This window comes from Panthera uncia, chromosome D2 (assembly GCF_023721935.1).
Source record: "Panthera uncia isolate 11264 chromosome D2, Puncia_PCG_1.0, whole genome shotgun sequence".
Lineage (NCBI taxonomy): Eukaryota > Metazoa > Chordata > Mammalia > Carnivora > Felidae > Panthera > Panthera uncia.
The window spans coordinates 27,806,378-27,833,448 of record NC_064818.1 but is presented as its reverse complement, the minus strand read 5'-3'; the positions used below and the strand labels follow the sequence as shown (position 1 = coordinate 27,833,448).

The window sequence follows — 27,071 nt, the reverse complement described above, 5'->3', positions numbered from 1 at the left end:
TCCGTAAGATTTTCAAACTTTATATCTTGAACAATGTAAGTTAACAGGAAAAAGTCAAATGACAATTTTAATAGACTTTAAAACAGTGTACAAGTATAAAACACTGGTTTTGTATTTCAAAAGTTGGAGGAAGATATCCAGTCATTCAACAGTCTACAAAACATATGCCAGTAGATTACATAAAAGACTATGTACAATATAAAAAGAGCTGAAAACAGTCTTCACTGTAAAAATAATTTAAAACAAAATTTTCAATTTAAAATATCATCTATAGCACAAACACACATCATGCAAATGGAAAACTAAATATACTGCATTCTTTAGTGTAGCCAAATAAATTCAGACTGAAACATCTTTTAGGTAGGGAAATGGCCATTCAATAAAATTTCTCTCTCTGGCAGTAATGGTCCTAGCTGGGTATTTTATGCTTAAAGAACAGCTATATTTCAAACCCTTTTTTAAAACTGTAATAAATACTAAAGCAACATAGGAATACTTTATATTTGGGAATAATGTGGGGGGGAAGGTCTGGAAAATAAATTGCTCTGTGCAATTTTATAAAGTATGAATTTTTTGAAAGGCTAGAAGCTTCTGCAGCTGAGAAAAGTTTGATCTCTAGTTTTAAGGCAGGCTAAGCTTTTAAATAAAGATGTTACAGGAACTAACTTCATTAACTATTCTGCTATTACAAGTTACATCATGTTCATCTTCATAATACTAGGCTAGCAGTTTGGTGTCTATTACACCAAATCCTCCCAACAGGAGACATGTACTTACTGGCTGAGTTATAATTAACATCTTAGTACTTTGGAACTGTAATCAGGGGCCTGTTGCTCTCATTAGTGGAAAAGAAAAGCAGCAGTCCAAAATATTACACTCTTCCCAGTTGAAGTACCATTATTATAGATTCATAAGGGCTCTGCATATTCACATCTTGGCAGTTTAATACTTGTGGGAAAGAATCAATGTAAGCTCTACCACAGTGATACGTATTTAAACAACAATGGCAAATATTCTTGAAACTAAGGGTACCCAGGCAGGCACTATTGTCTCTAAAGCAATTGAAACATTTCCAAAGCATTTATTTGTTTTTCAGATTAGTTTTAGGAGCCAATATAGACATTACTACATGTCCACAGGAAGTACAAAAGCCATCTTCATTTCAACAATACAATATTCCTGAAATTCTTAGCACCAAGTCTTACTTTAAAAAGCAAAGACAACCGAGTGCTCTCCCACATATTGTTGACTTCCTTCTACACACACTGCATGTTATGAGATTTTTAAAAAGTTAGCTGCCACAAGTTTTGGAAAATGCCAGTGTTTAAAAATAGGTAATTGTGCTAATAAAGAATCAAAAGTTTAGCAGAACAGACATTTGAGGAGTTCAGACTATTCAATGTTACAAATAAAAGTGTGAAAATACCATTCTTTGGTCTAGATAAGCTGTTCCCTTTACATTAATTTAACATTCCAATGGCTTTTTGAAAACTTTAAAATGTTGAAACTCACTAGGCAAGAACAAAATTATATATACATAACGGATGTATCATACAAATGAACTTTTAAAAGAAAAGTCTTGACCAACAGGTGATTAAAGATACTTAGTACCCTTCTTTTAAAAAAAGTTAGTGTTGCGTGTACAAGTACAGAAATAAGAAGTTAAAAATTACCCATGAAGAAAAAATCTTATTTTACCAGTCTATAAATATTACACCTTTCTGGTTTCCTTGCTCTGTTGAATTCACAAGTAAACATTCCTTTTGACATGCTAAAAGTTCCTAATGCTGGTGGAACAATTCCTGTACCTGGACAACTATTACATTATGATTTGTTTGATGGATAGTTAATGTCTGTTGCTTCCTGTTTCATGGATATAGCTTCATTAACTGCCTCTTGATCACCTCCATCAACTCCAAATCCAGTTCCTCCAGCTCTCTCATTAACATCAGCATCGTCTTCCAAACCGTTGTAAAATTCTTCAATCTCACTTTCATCCTCCAAGTGTTCTTCTAAACTTGGACTCTGGCATGTTCCACTATCACTGTTACTGCCACAAGAACTAGAGGATAACACGTCATCTTCAGAGTCTGAATATACCTCAGCGCCATGGAAAATATAACGATTTGGTGGTAAAAACAGATACTGATTACCTGAAATATAGTAATAAAAGAGAAATGATAAATGATTCCAAGTTTTCTAACACTAACTTGGTCTGATTGTACGTTCAAGCCCTGCCTTTACCTGAGTATCATTACTAGAGGCTACTACAATAGTGGTCTTTAAAAACAAGCTAAGAGCTCAGTCTTAACTGCAAATCTTAGTTCTGCCACCCACCACTTTTGTGAACTCAGGCAGTTCTGTGCCTATGCCTCAATTTCCTTATCTAGAAAATTAAGCGATTTTCACAACACTATCAGCTAAGTATGAATAAATTTAGAGGACGATGTTCAATAAAGCTTAATCAAACTCCTTTGAACAGATCTCATGATATTAAATATCCAGGCCAGCCTACATTACTCAATTCATGTTCACCGAATATAACTTCTCTAAAGCACGCATGTATGCCTTCAAGGCACTTGCATTATTTTCATTTAACTTTAGATTATGAACCTAAAATTAAACGTTTTAATTCAGTAATAGCTTCACCATCTATTCAAAAGTGTAGTCTGCAGGCAATGGCATCACCTTAGAGTTTATTAGAAGTTCAATTCTCAGGCCCCACCACTCACCTACTGAACCAGTATTTATTTTTACCAGAGTCCTAGACACATTATGAGAAACGCTGATCTAGCACTGGACATTAACCTTTCTTCTCCAACTCCCTCCCAAATTTGCATTCACAGTACAAGCTGTGACCTGTGATGGTAAGGAGAATTCCCTCCCTTTTCCTACTATAGGTCCCAGGTTAAGAGCACCTCTTGGTGGGAACCTTAAACATTAATGATGAAATGTTTTCTACCACTAAATTCACAACAAGTAACTTCGAACTTAAGTCTGTTTCTACACATGATAAATGTCATTTATTTAATGCACCACATCCCAGACTAATTCACAAAAACCTGGCTACTAACATAGCTGAAGTGACATGTCATCTGCCAAGCATACCCAGGTTTGTCTTCAAAACAGCTTTCAAACTTTATACCCCATCATGACCCAAGTTCTCACTTTGAAACAACCTAGTATGTGTATAAGAATTCTGATCTGAACCCACAAAACTGACTTCACAGTCCACTAACATCACAAATTGGCAGTGTGAAAACCAATTATTTCCCTCTGTTTTGGGAGAAAGTATTTGTCAGTTTTCTAAGCCACTAGTATTAATTTCCATGATTGGAGGAGGGAGTACCTTTATTCTAGCTAACAGAAAAGCCCATTTGGCACTTAATATGTCTTCTAAGGGGTCCCGAGGGTGTGCATAGTTTTGGCCCATGCTTCTAAAAATGTTTCATTCTGCTCTATCCCCCATGATGAACAGAATAATCTATTATTTCTGAACCCAAGAATCCTATACCTGTTTTTGTTATTCTTGGGAACCATCAAGACAGACTCAGTTTGCTTCATACATGCTCCTCCTTTCTCCTTTTCAATCTGACCTCACCAACAGAAATCATGGTAAACAAAAATAAATTAACTCTAGTGTGGTATGGGAGCCCAACTCTTGGTTTTGGCTCAGGTCATGATCTCATGAGCTCCAGCCCTGCATAGGGCTCTGCACTGATAGCACGGAGCCTGCTTGGGATTCTCTCCCTCCCTCTTCCTCTGCCCCTGCTCCGCTTGCTGTCTCTCTCAAAATAAAATAAATTAAAAAAAAAAAACTAGCGTGGTCATTTGTTTTTTAACAGCTGCAATTTAACAGCTGCACTCTACACCAGTTATCTTTTTTAATCCTCACAATGTTAACGTGCATGCTATTTTATTCCTATTTTACAAATGAAAAAAAACAGGTTAAATAACTTTGCCCACAGTGAATCTGAGACAACTGGGTCTGATACCAAAGCCTGTACCTTTTAAGGCCTAAATTGGTAGGGAAAAATCTAGAGACTGCTCCAGGTTTAATTTTTGTTTCCTGGGGCAGAGAGTTTTCTGTATTTGACCCATCTGTCAAAAAGATACTCAAAGAAGGGGTGCCTGGGTGGCTCAGTACATTAAGTGTCCAACTCTTGATTTTGGCTCAGGTCAGATCTGATGGGTTCATGAGATCGAGCCCCGTGTAGAACTCTGAGCTGACAGTGTGGAGCCTGCTTGGGAGTCTCTCCCTCCTCCCAGTCTCGTGCATGCTCTCAAAAAAAAAAAAAAAAAAAAAAAAAAAAACTCAAAATCCCCAGTGCAAAAGTCTTCCAGTACATAAGCAGACTTTGTATATGATACCAGTATTTACCTGACTAAACAGAACAATTTTTCTACTTCTGATTCTTGCCACATTTGTAAATACAAGCATTCTTGTATGCTTTTTCTAATTTCTCTTGGCATATGTCCTTTACTTTTAACTCTCCACATACCATTCAAGACCAAAGTCAGAAATTAGGTTTTTTGCAAAGCCTTCTATAACCTAATTCCTTCCAAGTAGCATCTATGTTTCCTAATATCACCTACTTTTGTTTAATCAGCTATTTTTATAATTATACACAAACATCAATACATTGATCACTGGATATTCAGAACTTACTACAGTGTGCCTGGTATGGAAAAGGTACAAAGGCTTACTATTCAACTGAACTAAAATTCACTTATGGTAAATGATTATAACTCACAATACATTGGCCTAAAATGTCAGTTTACCCCATGGGACTTAATGTTTTAAGTTGTACAAGATTGTTACATCTAAGTTAGTGTGTGTGTGTGTGTATATTTACATTTATTAAATTAGGATGTTTCACCCTACTACTTGGTAAAGAGTTCCCATGAGTCAAAACAGGGTATTTCTATACACTATTTGCTAACAATGAAGTAACAGAAAGGGAAATTAAGTAATCCCATTTACAACTGCGTCAAAGACTAAACGACTAAGAAATAAGTTCAACCAAGGAGGTGAAAGACCTGTACTCTGAAAACTGGAAGACACTGATGAAAAGAAACTGAAGACAAATTTAAAGACCTCCTACGTTAATGGATTGGAATTAATATTGTTAAAATGTCCATATTATCAATAAGAATCTACAGATTCAATACAATCCCTATCAAAATACCAATAGCACTTTTTCACAGAACTGGAACAAATAATCGTAAAATGTGTGTGGAACCACAAAGACCCTGAATAGCTAAAGCAATCTCAAGAAAGAACAAAAACTGGAAGGGGGATCATGCTCCCTGATTTCAAAGTATACTACAGAGCTATAGTAATCAGAAGAGTATGGTATTACCACAAAAATAAGACACACAAATCTATGAATAGAATAGAGAGCCCAGAAATCAACTCAGACTTAAATGGCCAATTAATGTATAACAAAGAAGGCAAGAATATGCAATGGGGAAAAAGTTTAGCCAATCAATGGTGTTAAGAAAACAAGACAGCTACATGCAAAAGAATGAAACTCCACCACTTTCTCATACCACATACAAAAATAAACACAACTGATTATAGATCTAAAAATGAACTGGGACTACATCAAACTAAAAAAATTAATTTGCACAGTAAAGGAAACAAAACAAAAAGGCAACCTGAGTGGGAGAAGATCCTTGCAAATGATGTATCCAATAAGGGGTTAATATCCAGATTATATAAAGAACATACAGCTCAACAACAAAAACACCCAACCCAATTAAAAAATGGGCAGAGGCCACGAATAGGGGCACCTAGCTGGTTCAGTCAGTGGAGCATGCAACTCTTGATCTCAGGGTTGTGAGTTTCAGCCCCACACTGGGTGTAGATATTAGTTAAAAAATAAAATCTTAAAAATATGGGCATAGGCCCCAAATAGACATTTTCCAAAAGACGATATACAGATGGCCAACAGACACATGAAGACGCTAAACATCACTAACCAGAGAACTGCAAACTGAAACTTCACTGAGATCACTTAACACCTGTCAGAATGGCTAATTATCAAAAAGACAAGAAATAACAAGTGTTGCCACAAATTTGGAGAAAAGAGTACCCTCATGAAGTGCTGGTAGGAATGTAAACTGGTGCAGCCACTATGGAAAACAGTATGGAGGTTTCTCAAAAAGTGAGAAATAGAAAAATCAGAAATAAAAATAAATCTGGCAATTCTACTTCTGGGTATCTTCCTTAAGAAAGCATAAACACCTATTTGAAAAGGTATGTGTACCCCTGTGTTCACTGCAGTATTTATTTACAGTAAGATATGGAAGCAACCTAAATGTCCATCTATACATGAAAGGATAACGTTGTTCTGTATATGTACAAAGGAGTATTACTCCGCCACAAAAAAGAATAAAATCTTGCCATTTGCAACACAAATGGACCTAGTGGGTATTATGCAAAGTAAAGTAAGAGAAAAACAAATACCATATGGTTTCACTTATATATGGAATCTGAAAAACAAAACAAAACAGACTCATAAAAACAACTGGTGATTGCCAGAAGGGAAGGGAGGGTGGGGTGTTGTAATAACTTTGTATGGTGACAGACAGTACTACACTTCTCATGGTAAGCATTTCATAAGGTATATAATCACTATGTGGTACACCTGAAACTAATACTGTGCCAACTATATTTCAATGAAAACAAAAAACAGGGTAGATGCTATTCCTAATATTCTGTGGAGAAGGATCAGAGATGTTTCCCGTTCTGAGACAACACAGCCTACTGGTTAAGAGGACATGCTCTGAGGATAGACCTGGAATCCAATTTGGCTCTTCCATGTCCTAATTATCAACCTCACACAGGGTACTTAACCTCTATGGGCCTCACAGTTTCCCCACCAGCAGGAGACAAGTAGTAATAGTCCCTACCTCATGAGATTAAAATCAGATAATGTATATAAATAAAGCAGCTACCCTACAGTAACCACCCAAATCTGTCATCATTTCTACCAGCTAAAGCTCACCAGACAATGGCAGAGCACAATATATTTCTCAGTTTTCTTACCAATTCAATGCTTACCTTCTCATTTCCTGGAGAAAAATGATGTACAGAGAATACTTTAAACACACTATTTCTTCCCCTAGTGTATGTAAGATACTACTGTTTATCCTTTCTCTGGCTTAAATTCTCAACCTTACATTTTCTCTAAACACAATCATCTGTTACATAAAGCTATACACTATCACCTAACCTGCCAAAATTGCTTACTTCTTGCAAATATTTTGTTAAAATAATTATACCTTCAAAACGGTTCAACAGTGCTTCCTTACCATCAAGCCGTTTGCTAATCTGCTCCTTTGCAAGTCTAGCTGGCCAGCACTTCCTCACTGTTTCAGCAATTGAAGTTCTTTCATTTTTTTCCCCAGTATTAGAGTCAACATTCTTCGAATCCGGACTTCCCAGCTGTTCAGTAACACTGCCAATGTTCCTAGAATTCTGTCCTTCCTGTGATTTTTCTTCCATATGATCTCTTGGTTCAGACACCTCAGAATCATTAACATTGCTCTTAGTTGCTTGGTCTAAAAGTGTAACAATCACTGAAGAATCTGGTGGTGAAGTTCTTTCTGGTGAACTTGAGTCTTCTGAAATATTAAGAGGTGTGGGTGGCAACTCTGACAAATGAGCCAACTCTTTTTGTGTTCGTGGAGGTTTTTCAGTAATTTCTGAAAGCTTTACAGGGTTGCAGCAAAGTTTGGCATATTCACCACCTAACCTATGACATAATTCATTAATTATGACATCACAGTCTCCAAGAAGCTCTACATCAAAATGCAGATGAGGCAAAGGTTCTCTATTTATTAGTATCTGAGGCACTTCATGGGGTATGGAACCTAAAAATAAGTGAAAAATGCATTAGAAAAAGGGAAAGGCACTAAGTTACTAAAGCCACAACAAATGTGCAATGCAAAAATCTAACATGCTCCCAATACCAAAAAAGAAACCCACCACCACTACTAAACCAACCCATCACATTCATTAAGATGTCAAATAAACAGATGAGCATTTAAGCATCTTTTTAAAATTTCAGGTCCTGTTTCCCATCACCTGATTACCTCTGAGCAATCTTTTCAGAGTTTTCTACTTTGTACCTCAATTTCCTTGTCTATATATAACGGGGATAATAATACTTTTTCACAAGGTTGTAGTGAGAATATAAGTCAAATGCATAGAAGGGTTTTTGGCATATAGTGATAGTTATTCTACTGAAATAGCTCCTGGTATAGTGTGAAAATTCAATTTTCCACCATTATATACCTGTGTGTTACATTTTTAAAAAATTACCTTTGCCTATCACCAATACACTATTATACTGCCCCACAGAAAGCTTTTAAGAATTTCTCTGCCTTATCTTTAAAGAGAAAAAAATAACTCAAAAATAAAGGAACTTATTCATTAAATTTCATGTTTTCATTACAAATTATCCTATATTCTGCTTTCAAAGACTTTGACAGCTATTTGAGTTAAAGCCACCACATTTAAGTAGGAAAAAGATGCAGAAAGTTGTAGAGCTGAACTCTTGTTTCTTCCAACTGTTTGCTCTGGGTGACTATATGACTGCTGAAGTAGGGTCTAATTTAATTATCTGGTTAAAGAGTTTGATATTCTCTTTCTCCCTCGCCTTTTAGGGCACACCTGATGCTACTGAATTAGTCCCTCTATCTTCCTCTCCCTTTTGCTTCCTCGCTAGAGGGAGGAAAGAGATAGTATGAGAGCACATGTTAAATACTCCTGAGGGTTAAAGGGACTTAAATTATATTTGAGCATTTTCATACACACAAACACCCTTATGGGCAAAGCTGATCCACACAGGATAGTAATCCTAAGGCATGACTCTTATTCTTATAAAAACAGACCAATCATAATAAATTCTCTAATGTGAGTATATTACACTTGTATCTAGCTATATATACATTTGAACTTACTGTACCTGAAATCAACTAAATTTGAAAGATGGACAACTATAATCAAATTAAGACTAAAAACACACAGATTAAGATCACACGTTTCCTGAACATATGTAAATCAGCTGAAGCTAACTCTTGTCATATTAAGAACACATTCCACTGAAAAGTTGAACTGTTTCCCTGGTTGGAATTTGACATTACTTCTGTTTTGACAACTCTTCCACCCAACCCCTGCACCAAAGCATCAGATTAACCAATCTTTGTGAACAAAAATGTCACCTAAAAAATAAAACTGGCTCTCTACCACTCTTTAGCCAGGAAGAGAGTAAGATCATTGGGATCCAATGTACAGACCCCACAAACCATGGCAATATATATAGAAGTATTCTCTAAAAATCATCACCAACTTACTTGGAATTAGTGCTACTGGTCTTACTTTCAGGGAAGACCCAATAACAATAAGGAGATCAACTTCATCTTTGTCATACTTCATGGCTCTATGAAACTGCTCTGGTAAATTTTCACCAAAAAAGACAATCTCTGGTTTCATGATAGCAAGTGGTTCATCAGCTGGGCACCTAGGACAACGAGGAACCACCTACATGTTCCAAATTTTGGTTAAGATAGGGAGGAAAAAAGAAAGCTGAAGTTAGAAATAGTCAACATTTACACACTAAGAATGCATTTCAAAATGATAAGTTGAATCACTATGTTGTACACCTGAAACTAACAGAACACTACATGTTAACTATACCAGAATTAAAATTAAAAGCAAAGTTAATTAAAAAAAAAAAAAAAAGAATTAGAATTCCCACATAAAAAAAAAAAATTTCAAACTGAAGTATAGAAACCTGTGGAAAGAGCTACATGCTAGAAGTCCTGAGGGAAAAAAAAATAATCAAATAAAACAGAAAAGCCGTGGATAAATAGTAGGGAAAACTGGATACAACCTCAATGGCAATGTCAACTGTCGATTACTTTATTAACATACAGTGAAATAAGATGGTGTTGTTATTGGTGTATGTAGGTATTATAGTATCCATGTGGACCTACATTTGATATTTAAGAGTCCACTGCAGATTAAGAGAAACCAGCATCTGTATATATGTACACACACACAACTTAATCCTTTAAAAAATGTAAGAAATGATTCCATTATAACATTATAACATGATACCCTCACTATGTATGATTAACTATATATGCAGCTAAGTACACAGAATTTATATCTGGATGGTTTTTATTCTCTGCCATTATTTTCTTGCATTTTTTTGGCAGTGATCATACATGAAACATCTTTTACAATAAATTTTTTAATGTTTTAAAGAATTACCAAGAATTTAAAATTCAAAATCCAACAGGCACTTTTAAAAAGGAAGAGTAAGGATAAACTCTAATAGAGCAAGACTCCACTTACGATTTGCATTTTTATTTTAACTTAGATATTTTATTTTAACTTAGATATTAAGGAGCCTATTTCATCATTTTAGAGACATTATAGAGCAATGTTTCCAACTTAAGGGACTAAAAGTTTCTTGTATATTTCCACATCAGAATTCCCAGTGGTTAACACTCTTTCTGGATCTTTCTGTCCCAGATACTTTCAGAAAAAAAAGAATTTGGAGGCAAAAGAAGAAACAGATCAAAAACAAGCACAATTCCTCAAGTATAGGTGATGAATTACCTGATTAAAAATATCTCCTCGTACAGCTTCACAGTCTACTTTGTATTTACAAATCAAGCAAGAGGCTGTTGCAAAGGAACCTAAAACAACCAATACACACATGCTTTATTAAAGGAATATTTCCATTTCTTAAAACATACCACAAAGGTATAAAAGAGAATTAAGACTCCACAGGGGAATCTCAGGGATAATTAAAATACTTATATATTAAATACAGACAGAATCCAATCCTCAATTATCGAGATGTTGATATAGTGACACTTCCTAAAGCTATTCTTTTTTTTGTTGTTTTAAGTGAATTCTAGCCACAACATGGGGCTCAAACTCAGAACCCCAAGATCAAGAGTTACACATTCTACTGAGCCAGGCAAGCACCCCAAAGTTGTTCTTTTTAATAAAATAAACCAACTCCCCCAGAACTAAAACTCTGCAGAATTGAAAGATGACAATTATGTGACCTTAGCCGAATAGCTGTACATTAAAAACAGTTCAGGGGCACCTGGGTGGCTCAGTAAGTTACACGTCTGACTTTTTTTTTTTTTTTTTTAATGTTTTATTTATTTTTCAGACAGAGAGAGGCAGAGCATGAGCAGGGGAGGGGCAGAGAGAGAGTGAGACACAGAATCTGAAGCAGACTCCAGGATCCGAGCTGTCAGCACTGAGCCAGATGCAGGGCTCAAACTCACAAACTGCAAGATCATGACCTGAGCGGAAATCAAGAGTCGGACTGACGGAGTCACCCAGGCGCCCCATGTCTGACTCTTGGATTTCGGCTCAGGTCATGATCTGATTCATGGGACTGCGCCCCAGGTTGGGCTCTGCCCCAGGTTGGGCTCTGCCCCGGCAGTGCAGGGCCTGCTTGGGATTTTCTCTCTCCCTCTCTCTCAGAATAAACACATTAAAAAAAAAAAAAGTTTAGATTTGTAAGAAAATGGTCTGTTCCTACTTGTTTTAAAAGTCTTCTAAATTTCAAAATTCTATACAGCTTAACTACCCTGTTCCTATAGTTTCATACCCTAAAGATGTCATATTTTCCTTACATAGCTAGTATTACTTTGTAACCAAAAATGGTTATTTAGAAGAATTTAATGGAATACAACGGCTACTCCTTTTGAAACACAATAGAACACTGATCTGGTATTTTGTACAATTAAGTATCAAGGCCAATACTTCTGGTTTCATTTTTTTGCATTCTACTTTTTAAAATTTATCTACTATTGATCAGTTAACATGACTAAATAAATCTCCATTCCTGGATGGTAGCCTACTTTCTAATCCTATTTTTTCCTCTAAGACTAACTAAATAACAGAAAGCAATTCTGAAGTTTACGAACCATGACACTGAATTATCCTTTGGATTCCTGCAACCTGTTCCAGTGTATCTATGTTCTGAGTATAGTTCCGAAGCAGTTTTCCTTCCTTATCTGACAAGGCTATGAATTTGTGACAGAGAGATGGTTGGAACTGTCCAGGATATATTTCCTACATAATGCAAAAGGTAGAAAAAATATTACATTAAAGAAATAAGTATAACACACATGTCACATTTAGGTTTAACCAAAAACTACCATGATAGCCCCCATGTATAAATAAATTAAAAAACAGTACATGAGCATCTCAAAGCATCTAGATGGTTGCTACACACACCTATAAAAGGATTGCTGCTGTAATATGTATAAAACTCAGCAATTAGTGAACTTGGCCCCTTGAAGGAAAAAGTCAACCATAAGCATCTCTAATAAATGTTAATAGATATTTTAATAAAAGAAGAAATATACACCTGAGAATATATCTAAATTTTGTTGGCTGCAAATTCAGGTTTGTTTTTTGTTGTTTCCTCTTTTTAAGGAAAAAGAAAAGTTTAAGTTGAAATTAAAGTTATCAAAGGTATGGTGACTTCTTTTAAAAACTAAAAAAGGCACTGTCAACACAATATTAAAAGTTGTTTATTCATCATTCATTATAAATATCAACCTGTTGGAAGTTTAAAGCTAAAGTTTTAATTCCTTACCAAAATTGTTTTCCTTCCACTGCACAGGCACATACTGGTATAGTATAGAGTTGCTCATGAATGCTGAGTTGCTGGATTTTGTGTGTGTGTTTTTCCCCCCAAATAATGCTTCAATGCTGTTTCTTCTTTAAAAACAAAGAATTCAGATATACACATGGCAAAAAGATCAGAGAAAAAGTATCAATTTTGGTCCTCTCAACTTTTGACAGTGTTTTTATTAAATTTCATTTAGTAAGTGACTATGGCAAAGGAAGTTTCTTCTCTACTTTTTTCTTTAAAGTAGTAATGCTACCTACTTCCTTACCATTCATTACAGCCTCCAACGTATTACAATGCTAGCAAAAAATCAGACACAACCGTATGTCCGTCAATAGGGGACCGGTTGTAGAAATATAGTACATCCATAATAGTGGAGTATGCAGCCATTAAAATGAATGTGAGAGGTCTAGATGTACTGACCTGGAAAATGGTCCTATGACATGTGAAAAAAAGCAAGTTAGTCACCAGTGTGTATAGTTTTGTTTTTGTTGTTTTGTTATTAAGCAAAAACGGTATTTATATGCACATGTATATGCTCATATAAACATCAAGAAAAATACAAACAAGCTATAAATAGAGGTGGGGAAACTTTCAACTTCTGACATTATACAAAAGTTTAAGAACTTTTTAAATGTTAATCTACTTAACATTTCAAATAAAACATCTACAGGGATACCTTTTACATAAAAATAATAAGCAAATCTCATTACAAAAACTACCATGTACATGTCCATAAGCAACTGAAAATACTATACAAAATCCAAAAACTTTGCCTCGCATTCAAAATTTTCTCATGAATTTCAGGGACAATTTTTCAATGTAAGAAACAGACAATGCATATAGAAAGAAGTATCAAGTGAAGGGCTTATTAAAGCCATGTTTCATAGAAAATCGAAAGCTACATTATGCTTTGAACCACTGGACTGTGCTATACTAACCACTGTTTTCTCCCCATGATGCCTTGTTTTAGTACATTTAAAGGATTAAACATCATAGTGGCTTACTAAGCTCTCTCTGGAAATGGCTGTTAAAAGTATTTGTACAAAAAAAAAGGTTTTTACAACAAATCCTACAATATGCTAGGCTACAAACAAAATAGGCTCTAAAATAATGACAGTGAGAACAGCATGCCAAACTCATGATATAAACAAATGACTACCTCCAGCACATGCTGGGGAACAAGAGTACTAAGACTCGACCTTCCTGGATTGACCTTTCCTGTGCCTTATCATCCCCTATTCCCTCTATTTTTTAAAGCAGGCTCCACACTATTTATTATAATGCTGCAGACCAGGCTGAAGACTGGGTTTTTACATTTTAATGGGTTGGAAAGGTAACCAAAAATGACAGCATTCCTGTATCATCCACAAAGAAAATCACATTTACTACTCAGCCATATACTGAATAGGTTTGTGGACTCTACTGTAGACATATACATCCCCATTTTGCATATGAAAAATCTAAAGCACAGAAATAACTTGCCAAATGTCACAAGAGGCAGTACGTAGCAGAGCTATCATTCAAACCCAATTTTGACACCTAAGTGTGGCTCTTAACCAATAATGCATACTGCCTTTTTAATTTTCAATCTCTTGACATCACGTTTCCTACTTCTTTTAAGCTAATATGCACCACTGCTATTAGGTATTCCAAGCTAGTCTAGTAAGAATAGTAAATACAATTTGGGGTGCCTGGTTGGCTCAGTCAGGCGTCCAACTCTTGATTTCTGCTCAGGTCATGATCTAACAGTTCATTAGTTTGAGACCTACATTGGGCTCTGGGCTGACAGTGCCAAGCTTACTTGGGATTCTGTCTCTCCCTCTCTCTCTGCCCCTCCCCTGCGTGTATGCACTCCCTCTCTGTCTCAAAAATAAACCTAGAAAGTATATATACTTCGGGGTGCCTGGGCAGCTCAGTCAGTTGAGCATCTGACTTCGGTTCAGGTCATGGTCTCACAATTCGTGAATTTGAGCCCCACATTGCGCTCGCTGCTGTCAGCACAGAGCCAGCTTCAGACCCTCTGTCTCCCTCTCTGCCCCTCCCCCACTCTCTCAAAAATAAAAAAAACATTAAAAAAACACACTTCATTTTGCACAACTTTGGGATTACAGCAAGCTGGAATTCCAATCACCTTCTAACTTAAAAACACTCTTCAAGAATCCATGATCTCTCCACAAACCAGTGCAGAAAAGCAGCCCAATCGGAAAAAACAGCTAAGAACAAACAGGCAATTCAAAGATATACACGTGGTCAGTAGTGAAAAGCATTCATCCAGGGGCGCCTGGGTGGCTCAATTAGTTAAGCTTCCAACTTCTGCCCAGGCCATGATCTCACAGTTTTTGAGTTCGAGCCCCACATCAGGCTCTGTGCTGACAACTCAGAGCCTGGAGCCTGCTTCAGATTCTGTATCTCCCTCTCTCTCTACCTCTCCCCCACTCATGCTTTCTCTCAAAAATAAATGAACATGAAAAAAAATTTAAAAAAAGTATTTATCCACACTAATAAACAAAAACAAAACATTAATATAAGAAGATGCTAATTTTTATCTATTAGATAGTTTAAAATGCCTTAAAAACAACTCTAGATAACGACTAATAGAACTAATTAAATATATTGTGGTACAACTATTAATACTATGCAGACTTTTCTTAAAAATGAGGTATATCTGTTAAGTGCCTTTGTGAAACTATTTCCAATATTAAGTAGTACAAACAAAAGCAAGGTAGAGAAAAGGGTGCATGACTGTTGGTAATTATTTTTAAAATGTTGGAAAATTACAATAATGCCCTTCTCCTATATATAAAAACAAGTTTACTCATTCTTCTTCCTAGAAAGATACCCAAGAATACATCTTATGATGGTGGTAACCTTTGAAGAACGAGAGGTAGAGAGGACTGAAGGGGGAAGCCAACTAAAATATGTGTTTTACTGTTAGAAGCAATTTTTAAACCCTAAATACAACAAACCCACACCCCCACACACACTTTTTGAAAAGTATTTTAATGCTAATGAAGTATCGTGGAGGATTTTTGGGTGGGTAGGGAGCAGGGGCATGCTTAAATCAGCCTTTTTATTTTTTATTTAAAAAAAAAATTTTTTTTTACATTTATTTATTTTTGAGAGACAGAGCATAAGTGGGGGAGGGGCAGAGAGAGAATGAGACACAGAATCTGAAGCAGGTTCTAGGCTCTGAGCTGTCAGCACAGGGCCTGATGCAGGGCTTGAACTCATAAAATGTGAGATCACGACCTGAGCCAAGGTCGGATGTTTAACCGACTGAGCCACCCAGGTGCCCCCTAAATCAGCCTTCTAATACCCTTCTGATAGGAGTGTATCTTATTCCACCTTTCCAGGTAGCAGTGAGACAAAACATATCAAGACCCTTAGCAATTTCACGTTCGGGAATTTATCCTTAAGAACATTGGAAACATACCAAAAAGGGCAATCAGAGCAACATTGTTTACAACAAAAGTAAGCAGGAAGGATTCAAAATGTACTCTTGTGGAATTACAGTACATCACTTGATGAACGTTATGACCATTATATCAGTTTAATAGATAAAAAGTTTATTAAATAGAAAATATAAGGATAAAATAACCCATTTTTATAATAAAAATATAATATATATTTCAGCTATAAAACTATATTTACATTTATACACAGGCAACCCACATACACATAGGTATTAAAATTGTCTTCAGATAAATGGGGCTGTGGCTTTTTTTTGGGGGGGTTGCATTTTATTATTTTTAGATAATGAGCTAGTTTTAAGATTCCTTAACTTTATAACTACAGAATCTCTTATGTTTGCACATTATCAATAAAGTGATAATTTATTGAATAAATATAAAGACACAAGTTTGGAATTAAGTTCATAAAAATTCAGTTCATATTTCTCTACTTTTTCTTGATTTTTAAGTGCTTTAGGGTAAAGAATATTCACTGAATTCAATATAGGATAGCATCTATACTCTCTGAACACAGTCCTTTTTAGCAACAAAAAGTTATTTACATATCCTCAGTTTCACCTTAAATCTTAATATAACCATTCATTTTGACCATACCAGTGAATTATTTTAGACTCCTGAGAACCTTGACAACTCATTATCATTCCAAACCCTTACTATGCAGGAGGGTAATGGTTCAGAACATAGCTATACAGCTTTAACGTTGGGCTTAATTATTCCTATATACAAGAATTCAAAGAGATAACCACAGGTAGACAGACACACTGTAATACAGCTGTGCTCAAACACAGAGCAATTATACAGGGGGTATTTGGCAATGTCTGGAGGCATTTGATTGTCAAGACTGGGAGTGAGAGTGTTATTAATAGCATTTAGTGGGAGGAGGCCAGGAATGATGCTCCATATCCTACAATACATAGGAAAGCTGACAGCAAAGAATTACCCACCCCAAAATGTCAATAAGTTGAGAAACTGCTCTAATGGGCCAGTAACCTCTTTAACACACTTCTCTTTTACTTGGAATTTCTTGTCTAAAAGAAATCTATGTTTCTTCTCAATAATTATATACAACCAATGCCTCCATACATGTGTAGAAATTCTTTCCTTCCACAATGTCTAAATTTCACCAGTAATATTTCCTCTCTTCATGGCTTCATATTAAATTCACTTTCTCATAACTGACAAAAATCATAAGCTGATTTTATGAACTTTCTGCCAAGTTAGAAAAACTGGTAAACAATTTTATGTTAAGAGTATTTATGTAGTATTTTAAGAATCTAGTAAAATACTGTGCAATATTTACATACCCTCCCCACCCACATTTTTATGTTTTTCATTCTTTGTCCCTACTTATTTCCCCTTAAGCTTTTTCCTATTCATTTTTTAGACCCAAATTAACTCAGTCTTTTACCATTACATCAATTGCTTTTTTTCCACTGTATTAACTAATACACACAAATTCTCAAAACTTTTATAGAAGTGAAAAATGCTGCCTCTCCACACCTTTCTCCCAGGTGGCACAAAAGATGTACACAGAAACATTATAACACATTAACAGTGTGCCATTTTTACTGTAACTCACTTATTTTCTCTTATGCATGGTCTAAATTTCTATTAAGTGTATTTTTGAAAGTCCCTACCATGTATCTTTATCAGAGTAATTCTTAATTATTTCTACAGATTCTTATATATCAAAGCTAATTTAAGCTACAACTGAGTACCCAGTCTGTATATGAGACAACAAAGGTTTCTTACCCTTGCTATTTCTATTCTCAGTTACCACATTTTCCATGTGTCAGGTTACTACTTTACTAGGCAACTTAATATATACTTAAGATAGGGAAAAAAGCTGACCAGTTAGTTTGGGCAACATGTTTTCTCTCAGAATAGAATTTAAAGCTAAAGTCTAGTGAACATTATATAAATGCAGTAGTGAATCAACTTTTATCATCAAATATAAGATCAAAGTAATTTCTAGTTACTTGCTGGCCCTCTAAGTGTTGATTTCTGCCAACTAGAGCTATTAGAACGTGAGTGTCCTAGGTCCAATTCAAGAAACCTATAATTAAGTGATATTTCATTGTTCTTCAAAATCATGCAGTAGTACCACTAGCACTGGAACATGAGAGCTTTTCCAAGTTATAATAAATAGACCATATGGTTTGAAAGTAGCACTCTTTAATTAAACTACAGGTTCCTTTAACTTCTAGATTTATGAAAAACTAGTCAATAATACAGAAGACCCTAACCAAATATAATGAAGTTTAGCGATTAACAATTTTACAATTTCTTTCCATAAGACTATAGAATAAAAAAATAAAAGTTTTTTAATGACTCAAATCTCCTGGGCATGGTATAATGTAATTATCAAACTTTATACTCTACAAGAGGACTGCCCAACAGAAATATGTGAGCCATGTACACAATTCAAAATTTTCTAGTAATCACATTAAAAAGCATGAAATTATAATTTTTGACACAATATATCAAAAGATTACTTCCACACATAATATTTGTTATGATATATTTTCTATTTTTTCCATACTACGTTTCCAAAATCTGGTATGTCTTCCACACTTACATCACATTTCAATACACTTAAGTACCAAGAGCCATTTGTGGCTAGTGGCTTCTCAACTAGACATTGCAGCCCTAGAGACTCTAGAGCAAAATAAAGCAAATGACTAAAATGCAACCTAAGAATCTTCACCCCTAATCACAATTTTTTTAGGCAAATCCTCATGTGTTAAAACCTGACTACTATAAAACACACCTAAACAGAGATTACAATGCTTATGACCCATAAAAAATATTAAAAATCAAAACAGTGATGTTACTTTCATATGGTTTACTAACTCTAAAACAGTCTGAGTAATGTAAAGGCCATTACTAAAGTGCAGATTTGAAAAATATGAAATAATTTCTTCTTTAAACATAAGCCCAGTCCTAAAATGAAAATTAAATGATAGCCCGTTCTGGGAAGAAGGAAATTCTGACTGAAATAACTTTATTTCAGTGATCTTATCCTACCACAGTCCTAGTGCCCAAATAGCAGACAATGAATGATAAACTTAAGAACACTAAATGTGAATAAAATCTGTTTTCACAAAAAAAGACCAAAGAACAGCTAGAAGACTTCATAGTACCTTTGCAAACTTGAAGAAAGGTCTTGGATCTTTTCTGAAATATTCAATATCAAACATTGCTTGAGGGTCTGGAAGGTCTGGGAAGTCTATTGCAAGGCGAGCATAAATACCATCTCTTGACCTGAAGTCAGGTATTCCACAAGAAACAGAAACCTGAAATATGCATGGCATAATTTGTACAATTAAATCTTTTACCTCTATATTTATAATTACTAATTCTTTCATCACATAAGTAGGGAAGAACTGAAAAATATTTTACTTTAAAATTTATTTTGGGGGAGGGGTGCCTGGGTGGCTCAGTCAGTTAAGCATGCGACTTGTTTTTGGCTCAGGTCATGATCCCAGGGTCTTGGGATTGAGCCCTGCACTGGGCTCCATGCTCTCTCTCTCTCTCTCCCTCTGCCCCTGCCCTCCACACACTCTCTCTCTACAACATTAAAAAAAATTTGTTTTGGGGAACAAAAATACTGTCCTACTCTAATTTCAAATTCAAATAAAAACAAAACAACCAGTATAATGAAAATCCACCACATTTTCCATTCATAGTGGAGTAAGGAATTTTAAGTCAGGCTATTTTTCTTTTCAGGCTAATTTCAAACCTTTAAGCATTTAACCAACAAATTAAAGCAACTGCAATTTGAGAACAGAGTAAACCATTTCAAATTATTTTAACTAGAAAGCAGGCAAGATTTTCTATCACAGTCAAGTATTTCCAAAAACAAAAACCAAAAAACTGTCATCTGGTCAGGGTTCTACTTCAAGAATATTAAATTACTGTATTTTCTTTAAAAACTCTTATCATAGGGGAACCTGGATAGTTCAGTTGAGCATCCAACTCTTGATTTCAGCACAGGTCCTGATTCTAGGGTCATGGGATCAAGCCCCATGTCAGGCTACTCACTTAGTGTGGAGCCTGCTTGAGATTCTCTCTTTCTCTCTGCCCCTCCCCAAATGTTTGTTTATTTTTGAGAGAGACAGAGCACAAACGGGGAAGGGGCAGAGAGAGAGAGAGGGGCAGAGAGAGAGGGGCAGAGAGAGAGAGAGGGAGACACAGAATCTGAAGCAGGCTCCAACTCACAAACCGCAAGACCGTGACCCGAACCGAAGTGGACACTTAAACTGACTGAGCTACACAGGCGCCCCTTCAGTATTTTAATTCTTAACGGACACTTCAAACAAGGATTTCAGAAGTTAACTTCTTGTTTCACAATTTTATCAGAGTTGACTCCATTTTGACCTCAAAGTAAAACTAACTAGTCTAAATCACATCTGGGAACAAAGCAATACGATACTTGATAATCATTTATGATTAACTAGCACTCTGCCTTAACTCAAAATGGCAAAAAGCAGGACTGAATTTTACTCCAACAGTTGCCCTAGGTCACTACTTGTAACATATTCTGTATTCAACACACAATAAGAGCCTTAGGTAGCTAGTTAAGTGTGAACCCAAAGTAGGGCAAATGAAAAATGCCAAGCCACCACAATCACATCACCTTAAACTAAAATGGAAGGGAGGTAGGAACCTGTTGCCTTCCCAACACTGTAATTTTACTTGTGAATACCAATTAGGTTCCCAGTTTCCCCATAAAGATGGAACAAATACCCAATTTTTCCATCAAACTCTGACACATTTTATGCAAATAGACTTCCCTGCATCTCCTTTAGGAGCTGTAGTATAATGTAAGGAAAAATGTTGCCTTAACTCCACTTAGTTACGAGGTTAACAAACAGAAACAAATCTTATTTAAGGTTGTTAGAGAGGTTTTTAAAGAACTAAACCAATTTAACAACTGCTACTGCACCTTTTTAGTAGTTTTCAAACACAAATGCCCATTATCATGTCAGGATAAATTCTTCTACACAAGAAAAATGTTTCTTAATTAGAAAAGACTTAATTAAGAAGTATCATACACCACCTCCCCCTTTAACCAATGTTATATACATCTTACATACCCCAGCTCCAGTTAGAACTATTATTTTTTTGCACTCTTGTAATAATTTCACAGCATCTTCAATTGTATTAATATCTTTTCTTTTTTTCCTTTTTGGTGGTTCTGAAAGGATATTAATAACAATCTGCCACAGTGTCATATCATCCAATTCAGGTGGAGGAATTGTTTCTGGTAATAAATCTTTAAGAATTGTTCGAGGATCTGTGCCAATCATGAGATGCTGCTGAACAAAAGTATATGGACCTGTATCAAGAGAAAAAAGAATTAGATCTAATCCACTTCCAAGTAATTCAAAATCTCATTTATTTTCAAGTAATGAATTATCAAACTTTGAAGTTTTTTTTGCAAAGTCAGAAAATGCAATATAAAGGTATTTCATTCTTTAGAGCTAGTGCTCAGGGAGATCAAATCCAGAGTTGGGCCTGCCCCTGGAGTTCCTGAATCCAGCCTCATCTCTCCTGTTTCTAAGAATAAAACCAAAATTCACTCTTCAGATCATTTAGTACTTTTTCTTTCAAAAAAATATTTGTCATGTTAGACTTAAAAAAAAAAAATTTACTACGTTAATTTGATCTGGATCAAAAGACTACCAACATTAATTATTCAACTGCTGATAATAATCACCTTCATTTACTGAATATGTATTTAATGTCAGAACAGTCAGTTATTAATTCACATAAATCTTCCCTGAAAGAGGTTTAACAGATAAGAAAACAAACACTGAGGCAGAAACCTCTTTGACCTGGGCCACAGCAACTTCTTACTCAACACGTCTCTGAAGGCAAGGGAAACAAAAGCAAAAATGAACTATTGGGACCTCATCAAAATAAAAAGCTTCTGCACAGCGAAGGAAACAATCAGCAAAACTAAGAGGCAACAGACAGAATGGGAGAAGATATTTGCAAACAACATATCAGACAAAGGGTTAGTGTCCAAAATTTATGAAGAACTTATCAAACTCAACACCCAACAACAAATAATCCAGTGAAGAAATGGGCAAAAGACATGAACAGACACTTCTCCAAAGATATTCAGATAGCCAACCGACACATGAAAAAATGCTCAACATCACTCATCATCAGGGAAATACAAATCACAACTGCAATGGTATTTAGGTATTTATCCAAGGGATACAGGTATGCTGTTTCTAAGAGACACATGCACCCCCATGTTTATAGCAGCACTATCAACAATAGCCAAAGTATGGAAAGAGCCCAAATGTCCATGGATGGATGAATGGATAAAGATGTGGTATATATACACAATGGAGTATTACTTGGCAATCAAAAAGAATGAAATCTTGCCATTCTTAACTACGTGAATGAAACTAGAGGACATTATGCTAAGTTAAATTAGTCACTCAGAAAAAGACAAATATCATATGACTTCACTCACATGAGGACTTTGAGATACAAAACAGATGACCATAAGGGAAGGGAAGCAAAATAATATAAAAACAGGGAAGGGGACAAAACATGAGACTCTTAAATATGGAGAACAGACAGAGGGTTACCAGAGGGGTTGTAGGAAGGGGGGGGATGGGTTAAATAGGTAAGGAGCATTAAGGAATCTATTCCTGAAATCATTGTTGCATTATATGCTACCTTGGATATAAATTTTTAAAATAATTTAAATTTAAAAATAAAAAAAGAAAACAAACACTGTGAGAGGTAAAATAGTTTGCCCAAAATTACCCACTTAGTAAGTTGCAAAGCCAGAATGCACACCCAGAGCTGCATGCCAAATTTCATGTTCTAAGTAACTTTATAAGTTTCCAAAGCAATTGTTTCTACTTCTGCAATTTCTTTCATGCTTTTTAATCATTTTGAACACCATCATTTGATGAAAACCAAAGGAAAGATAAATGTTAAGTTATGAATAAATAGAAAAGAGTTAGGTTATCCCCTTGAACTATAAAATACTAAGTATGTATTTTAGGAGTTAATTAACTACCAATTTTTAATGCTATTACAAATTATATCCACTTTTTTTTTTTTTAATGTTTTGTTTTCGAGAGAGAGGGACAGCAGGTGGTGGGGGAGGGGCCAAGAGAGAGGGAGACAGTGGATCTGAGGCAGGGTCTGCAAGAACCTGGAACTAAAGAATCCACGAACCATGAGATCATGACCTTAGCTGAAGGTGGAAGCCCAAATGACTGAGCCACCCAGGCGCCCCAACAAATGATATCAAGGTCTAAGTTTCAAATTCTGATTGTCTGTTGCTAATATATAGGGATACAGTTGAGTTTTAATAATGATGACATATCCTACAACTTTCTTCTAATCATTTAACTCTAGTAGTTTTTGACGTTTCCATAAAATTTCTACTTAGATAATATGATGTCTTCTGCAAATAATAACAGGTTTCCAACTGCCTTCCTAATGTAGATTCCTTTTATTTTTGTCTATTGTAGTAGCCAGAACCTCCATGATAAAACTGAATAAAAGCAGTAAGAACAAAAAAGAAAAAAAAAACTACCAAAATCAAATTTCTATAGCTAAGATCTAGAAAAATACACGGTAATTAACAGAAGTTATGTACAAAAGAGTTCTAAAAATCAATAAAGTAAAGGTACCAGCCCCTAAAGCCCACAGGAAATCTATATATAATTACTATCTTTTAAATGATACATACATTATTGATATTTTGACCATTCATAATTTTTACTGTGAAATTTCTTACATCAGTTTCCTAGTTTGAGTAAACATTACAGACACTAAACAGGAACTAATCACCACTAGTTTAAAGAGACAAGGCACTTTTGAAAGAATGAGAGCACAGTAAGAGAAAGATTTTCAGGATGCTCATAACTTTGGTATAAAAATCTGATAGTGTTCTCTATTTCAGATTACTTTCCCATTTCATCCACATATTTAATATTTGTTAAGCACAAACTGTGTGCTAGGCACTGACAAAACACTATACCAAACAGTCAAAATCCCTGCCCCCATGGGGCTTATATTCTAGCACAGCAACTAACACAATAAAGAAGTTAGATACAGACTTTGTTAAGAAGTGGTAAGTGTTAAGGAGGGGGAAGAAAAAAAAAAAAAGGACAGATTTGACTTGAGGGAGAGCAAGATACTCTAACTGGAGAAAAAGTACTCCACACAGAGGGGTACAAGTGAAAAGGATTGAAGGTGTGAGAAGGACCTGATTGAAAAACACCAGAGGCCAGCTTCCATGGGCTTGAGAGGCTTAAAAACAAAAACAAAGCACTAGACTTTCCCTAAAAACATAAGCTGATACTAAATCTCAGAAAACACCTAAGAACCTCATCACTAGGTTATAAGGGTATAGAAAACTATATTTTCAGTTGGCACAAAAAGATATACAAAGAAAAAGACACTATTCATTAAAGATCTGAAATCATACCTATACGTGGCCTTGGAGTCCAGTCGCTAGAACTTGCATGTGAGGCTCTATCATCTTCATCACTTTCACAGGAATGAAAACCATTGGTGATTATTTCATCACCAAACAGAAGGTTATCTGCAAAAGAAACCAAAGTAACGCAAGGCTGCTGAAACAATCTGAATCTAAAATGTATGCAGATCTGTAACAGTTATTATGTAAAGATTTTCACTGAATAAACCACTGAACATTCATTCATACTGACTATGTAAAAAAAAAAAAAAAATGCCTACTGGGTCAGCTTGCACCATTCACAGGAACAGTATGTCTTCATCTTTAGGGATTCTGCCCATTATCTACAACTTTCAGTTCATCAAAATCTAGAAATAAGTTAATTATACTTAATCAAAACACAAAAAGTAGCAATCTAGTTGGACTGAATTGATTGATCACAAATAATGGGAATGCATGAAACTTGTCAAAAATTTAACAAGTGATTCAAATATAATCACAATAATTTTCCCTTCTCTTATATAATACCAGACACAAAGATTTCTTTGCATCATTATTAGTTTCCCATATTGAACTGTATTTACTGAAATCAGGGGTCGTTTTATTTTATTTTTTATTTTTTTATTTTTTTAAAAAATTTTTTTTTTTATTTTTTATTTATTTTTGGGACAGAGAGAGACAGAGCATGAACGGGGGAGGGGCAGAGAGAGAGGGAGACACAGAATCGGAAACAGGCTCCAGGCTCCGAGCCATCAGCCCAGAGCCTGACGCGGGGCTCGAACTCACAGACCGCGAGATCGTGACCTGGCTGAAGTCGGACGCTTAACCGACTGCGCCACCCAGGCGCCCCCAGGGGTCGTTTTATTAATGCAGACCTTAATGCTCAGGTATGGCCAAATGGTCCACTGGTAAGATTTATTGATAAAGACAAACATCCATCCAAGACATAAACAACTCCGATCAAAAAAATGAAACCCTCAAAGATGACATGACATACAAAACTAACACATCTATCTGCTTTAGCATGCCAGAAAAATGTCAATTCGTGTTTCAGGGTTAGATACGCGCGCGCGCGCACACACACACGCAATTACACCTACTCTAAAAAACATGAGCACATAATCAGAAAAAAAGTACTATTTATGTTAAGTACTCAAGGTACTATAATGCTTCCATACCCAGCATTAATTGCACCACAGAATGGTAATGTCTTTAGAATAGCCTTTGCTTTTCAAATTTTGCAGGCTATGGCTTTAGAAAAAAGCTTTGCTCCTGAAAATTTAAAACAAGTTTAAAAATAAAAACCTTCAAGGGAAAAAAAAAGTTACCAACTGCACAGGTGTGTCAGTTTGCAAACACAACTGCAAAAGGTCGATGCAAGGGACAGACAAAAGTTGCAGATTTAAGTGTGGAGAGAAGGGGTGTGAAAAAGCGAACGATGTTTAACAAAGGCAATATGCTAAAAGAGTTAAGAGGATAGAGAAACTTACTTTAAAACCAACTGCGGGAGCTGGGCGGCCCGGCGGCTGCGCAAAGCGCAAGGCCGCCCAGGCGGGCCGTGCAGGGAAGGAAAGAGGGAGAGGAGGGGGGAGTACTCGGGCCGCTCCCGCAGCCGGGCCAGCAGCCCCCAAGGCGCGCAGCTAAGGAGGCCCGCGATGGGGAGCGGGACGCCGCAAAACCAGCCCTGAGCCCCCGGCCCGCTCCAGAGAACCTCCTCACCCCACACCCGAAGGGGCCCCAAGAGAGGGAGGAGGGGATGCGCAGTCCCAGCCGCCCGCGCCCTGCGCACCTCGGTACCCAATCGCCGCCGCCGCCGCCGCCGCCTCTTCCTCCTCTTCGCCCTCGTCGTCGTCGTCGTCGTCGTCGTCGTAGAAGTCGTCGGCCGGCGGCGGCTCCCGGGTTAGGCCCTGTAGGCCCGGCCCATTGTCTCCTTCTCCGGCCGTCGCCGCCTGGGCCTCCCGCTCCTCGCCCGCCGCTGCCGCCTCCCGCCACAGCGCCGCGGCCGCCGCGGGGCAGCCCCCGGTCGCCGCCGGCACTTCACGCTCGGGGGCCGCCCCACCGGGCTCGCCCGGGCTCCGCCCCAGGCCTGGACAGTCTCTCCGCGGCCTCTTGCGGAGTGGCTCTCCGGCGGGCGGCGACGCGGCCTCCCTCTCGGCCACCACCGCCGAGGGGGAGCCGCCGGGCTGAAGGGCGAGCGCCGCCTCGTCCGCCATCTTCCAACTGCCTCTCTGGCCCTCCTCCCTCGCCTCCTCTGCTCCCGCTCGACTCGCGGCACTGGCGCCCCCGCGGCTCGGGCTGCGGGAGATTTAAACCCCGTCACGTGACCCGGCCCTCTTCGCCCCCGCCCTCCCGCCGCTCCCGCCACCCACGCGGGCCGGACCACAACACGGCGGGTCACGTGGCGGGCGGAGGCGGCGTGGGCTGGGAGGAAACTCGGCCCCACCCCTC

At 36.9% G+C, this 27,071-nt stretch overlaps 1 protein-coding gene across 3 annotated transcripts; it reads right to left on the bottom strand.

Moving 5' to 3' along the window:
- Positions 1-40: 40 nt before the first annotated feature.
- SIRT1 (sirtuin 1) lies at positions 41-27,071 on the bottom strand. 3 transcript variants are annotated; one of them, XM_049645123.1, is made up of 9 exons: positions 26,413-27,071; positions 24,633-24,749; positions 21,259-21,500; positions 19,303-19,455; positions 11,974-12,121; positions 10,640-10,719; positions 9,367-9,553; positions 7,321-7,881; positions 41-2,153 (listed from the first exon to the last, which is right to left on the bottom strand). In XM_049645123.1, the coding sequence occupies exons 1-9, from the start codon at positions 26,834-26,836 to the stop codon at positions 1,825-1,827; spliced, it is 2,241 nt and encodes a 746-aa protein (XP_049501080.1). In that variant the 5' UTR covers positions 26,837-27,071; the 3' UTR covers positions 41-1,824. The 3 variants fall into 3 exon arrangements, with proteins under 3 accessions (XP_049501080.1, XP_049501081.1, XP_049501082.1); XM_049645124.1 differs by lacking the exon at positions 26,413-27,071 and adding an exon at positions 26,114-26,362; XM_049645125.1 differs by lacking the exons at positions 19,303-19,455; positions 21,259-21,500; positions 24,633-24,749; positions 26,413-27,071 and adding an exon at positions 12,651-15,206.